At 41.1% G+C, this 4,047-nt stretch overlaps 1 protein-coding gene across 1 annotated transcript in view; it reads right to left on the bottom strand.

The window, feature by feature from the left end:
* Nucleotides 1–4,047, bottom strand: part of LOC107689597 (diacylglycerol kinase delta-like) — a 29,585-nt gene that overhangs the window by 6,486 nt on the left and 19,052 nt on the right. Inside the window, exons 15-21 of the mRNA XM_016487643.1 lie at nucleotides 3,273–3,404; nucleotides 3,068–3,196; nucleotides 2,901–2,994; nucleotides 2,703–2,813; nucleotides 2,375–2,471; nucleotides 2,174–2,281; nucleotides 1,977–2,095 (exon numbers count right to left, since the gene is read on the bottom strand). Of these exons, the coding sequence (XP_016343129.1) occupies nucleotides 1,977–2,095; nucleotides 2,174–2,281; nucleotides 2,375–2,471; nucleotides 2,703–2,813; nucleotides 2,901–2,994; nucleotides 3,068–3,196; nucleotides 3,273–3,404 (790 nt within the window). The remainder of the gene's footprint in view (nucleotides 1–1,976; nucleotides 2,096–2,173; nucleotides 2,282–2,374; nucleotides 2,472–2,702; nucleotides 2,814–2,900; nucleotides 2,995–3,067; nucleotides 3,197–3,272; nucleotides 3,405–4,047) is intronic.

The following is a 4,047-nucleotide window of genomic DNA, read 5'->3' as shown; positions in this document are numbered from 1 at the left end:
CACCACACACACCACACATACACACATACACACACACACACACACACACACACCTTTCTGTTAGGGTTACAGTATTTATAACTAGTTCTAACAATCAAAGTCTATGGAATATGCTCATTTAGATACACTACAAGTAAGATTTTTTTAAAGTCTCTTCTGCTCACCAAGGTTGCTGTAAAAAATACAGTAAAACCAGTAATACTGTGAAATATTTAGGGCTGCCCCCTAATAGTTGACTAACCTTTAATCGACGAGAAGAGGCTTGGTCGACCAAAATTTTATTAGTCGCTTAGCCGCAGAAAAAAAAAATCCACAGGAAGTGGTGAGGTCACGCAGTCTGTGACGAACAGATCGTTAACGGCTGGATTTTGTGGTAACGGCCAAAATTTTATTAGTCGCTTAGTCGCAGAAAAAAAAAATCCACAGGAAATGGTGAGGTCACGCAGTCCTTGATGGACAGATCGTTAACGGCTGGATTTTGTGGTAATACAGTAACATTACATCCAAACACTCGCCTATCATTCATTGACCTCAACTATGGCTTATCATCTGAAATATGTAAGTAGTAGCAACTTTACATGGCCGCTCAATCTAATGTTAACATAGAAATATGTGCGCTGTTCAAGTGTCTGAACAGTAGCACGCTCACAGCATGACAGATGGAGGCGCCGGTGCGGTCATTTTTGGTCATACAGATAAGAGTAATACATCTTTCGAATCTGTAAAGCCTCTATGTTTATTTGTGTGCACTCACTATAACAACATTGCACTCCAATGGGCCACTGGCTGCTCGCTGTCCCTGCGTGATGGTTTTCGGCAAAAAAAACATTCTGTCCGCCTCTTAAGTGCGTCGGCACACCGGGAAAATGCCTGGTATGCCCGATTACCAATCCAGCCCCTGGTGGAGTGTGAAAGCTGAACAGTAGCGCTCACTGCATGACAGATGGAGGCGCCGGCGTGCTCACTTGCTCTTAAAATACTCCGTCATTTTGGTCATACAGATAAGAGTAATACATCTTTCGAATTTGTAAAGCCTCTACGTTTATTTGTGTGCACTCACTCAAGAACAAAACATTGCGCTTTTGTAAAATAATGAAAGCAAACAGGATGCGCTTTCTGCCGTCTCGGCCTCTGTTTACCTGAGCGCGAAACTCCGTGTATACTTGCCTTACAGAAATGAAAATTATATCTATAGAGAGTGAAATGTCTACTTTCAAATTAAACAATTCAAATCTGAAAAAAAAAAAAAAATATTCTCAGATTATGTAATCCGTATGAAACTTCCATGCAGGCGCATCACTACTGTGTAGATGACGAGTCAGTGTCGCCGACTTCATCTCTTAAGCCGAAAACACTTTTTTATCAATAGATTATTAAAATGTTAATGCAGTTTAATCTTCCTGTTTCTTCCTGACACATTCATCATCATTACTTCTGCCGGTGTGCTGTGGTAAGCTTTATGAGTGCGCTTAAGCACTAATTAGGCTATGTAGGCAATTAAAGGAATGATTTCTGAAGATCATGTGACACTGAAGACTGGAGTAAAATTGAGGGTTACACTTTATTTCGATAGTCCACTTTAGACATTCTAAGTAACTTTGTAACTACATGTCAACTAATTCTCATTAATTTGCAACTACATGTCTACTAACTCTCAGAGTAGACTGTTAGGGTAGGTTTAGGGTTAGTAGAATAAGTTGACAAAGAAAGTGTTAGAAGATATTAAGCAAACAGCCTACTAATACTCTACTAACTGCTAGTTGACATGTAGTTGCAAAGTTACTTACTGTTAATAGAATGTCTAAAGTGGACTATCGAAATAAAGTGTTACCAAATTGAGCTTTGATCACAGGAATAAATTACATTTGAACAGATATTCACATAGGAAACAATTATTTTAAATTGTAATAATATTTCACAATTTTACTGAATTTCTGATCAAATAAATGCAGCCTTGGTCAATGTAAGTGTGTGTGTGTACCTGTGCGATACGGTGATGCTGTAGATTAATAACTCTAGAAACAGCCATCTGCATGCTGCCGAACACAGCCACCACCTCCAGGATCTTATCGTCAAACGACGGCGCCATAAATGTCTGTAAACAAGCACACATTTCATTACAAACACACACACTTCCATATTTCACAGACACACATACACTGCACAAACGTACATCATCCTCTTTAGTTCCGCCCCAGAAGTTGGTTCCTCCTGCGTAACTGGGAATATTCAGCACGGCGATTCCCTGGAGACTGGGAAGAGGGATCGGCCTCCCGTCACACTACAAACACACACTCATGTTAGGTATGATTAACCTTACAAACATGTACACTCACTCACTCACTCACTCACTCACTCACTCACTCACACTGACCTCCAGCAGAACTCTCTGTTCCAAGTTCTTGTATGTTCTGTGCAGAAGTTCTTTGGTTCCCAGGACTCCATACCACATCATGTTTTTAGTGCGACTCCTAAACAAACATACAAACACACACACACACACACTATCAGAAATGTTTCTTGAGCAGCAAATCAGCATATTAGAATGATTTCTGAAGGATCATGTGACACTGAAGACTGGAGTAATGATGCTGAAAATGTAGCTTTGATCACAGAAATAAATTAGTTTACTATTTATTCACATAGAAAACAGTTATTTTAAATTGTAATAATATTTCACAATATTTGATGTGTTTATGTACCTGCATTTCTCTGGATGCTCGTCACGTTTATTGTTGAAGTCCAGAGAGATCTTGGCATCCAGACCGATCCCGAAATAATTATTCATCACACATTTCTCTGTGTACAGATCCCTGAAACACACAGAGAAGCACCTTCCCATCAGCCTTTGCTCTAAATTCGACCGGTCGACAGACAAACAGACAGAAGCGACGACTCACAGGTTCTCCGGATCACAGCTGAACGGATCAGCATTGACCAGCAGCCTGGTGATCACCGAGCCGCTAAAAGAGCCCGACACACCAGCTCTGAGACCTGCACGCACAAACACACAACATGAGCCTCTGAACGACAGCAAAACCTCTGACGCTTCCACACAGACTCTTACTTGGGTAGAGGATCTTAGTGTTCAGCATGGGCATGTTCTCTCTGCTTCCTGTCTGAGCAGGAAGTGAGGCGGAGCTGCCTATGGACAGGCTTCCTTTACTGATGAGCTTCTCACATGGAGTCTTAGACGCTGAGATGGAGAGACAGAATGAGCAAACGAGCGCCGCTGTATGTCACTAATGAGTCGTTGTAACGAGTCGCCTCACCTCGTCTGCTGGCTCGCGCTCTGCTGCTGTATGACGACTGCAGAGACAACGTTTCTGAACCATCATCCTCTTCTTCCTCCGCCGGTAGTGAAGGCAAACCCTCCTCCGTTTGAGCGTTCTGTTCATCCACCGCTGCAAGACGAGATCACATGGTTTTGATAATAATCACTCTTCATTTTGATGATATTGATATTTAATCCCAAGATCGATCTTTTAGTTTGTGCTGTTTTATTGATGCATGAACAAAAATTTTTAGTGCACCTGTCATGCAAAAATTATAATGAGCTTTGTGTTTATTACTTCTGACATTAATCAAAGTCTGAACACCACACACATATATACACACACACATATACACACAAACACACACACAACACACTCTCACTCTCACACAAACAAACACACACACATATACACATACACACACACAACACACTCTCTCACACACACACACAGACACAAACAAACACAAACACTCACACACAAACACAAACAAACAAACAAACACACACACACACACACACACACACACACACACACACACACACACACACACACACACACACACAAACTCTGTCTGGTTCACTATGCTTGTGGAGACATTCCATAGGCGTAATGGTTTTTATACTGTACAAACTGTTTTTATACTGTATTTTCTATCGCCCTACACCTAACCCTACCCCTCACAGGAAACTTTCTGCATTTTTACAATCTCAAAAAAAACTAAATCTGTATGATTTATAAGCTTCTGTACCCATGGGGACCTCAATTTAGG

Source organism: Sinocyclocheilus anshuiensis, unplaced genomic scaffold, assembly GCF_001515605.1.
Source record: "Sinocyclocheilus anshuiensis isolate Anshui unplaced genomic scaffold, SAMN03320099.WGS_v1.1 scaffold906, whole genome shotgun sequence".
NCBI classification, from domain to species: domain Eukaryota; kingdom Metazoa; phylum Chordata; class Actinopteri; order Cypriniformes; family Cyprinidae; genus Sinocyclocheilus; species Sinocyclocheilus anshuiensis.
Note: the sequence above shows the minus strand (reverse complement) of the source record. Positions and strands in the feature narration are given on the sequence as shown.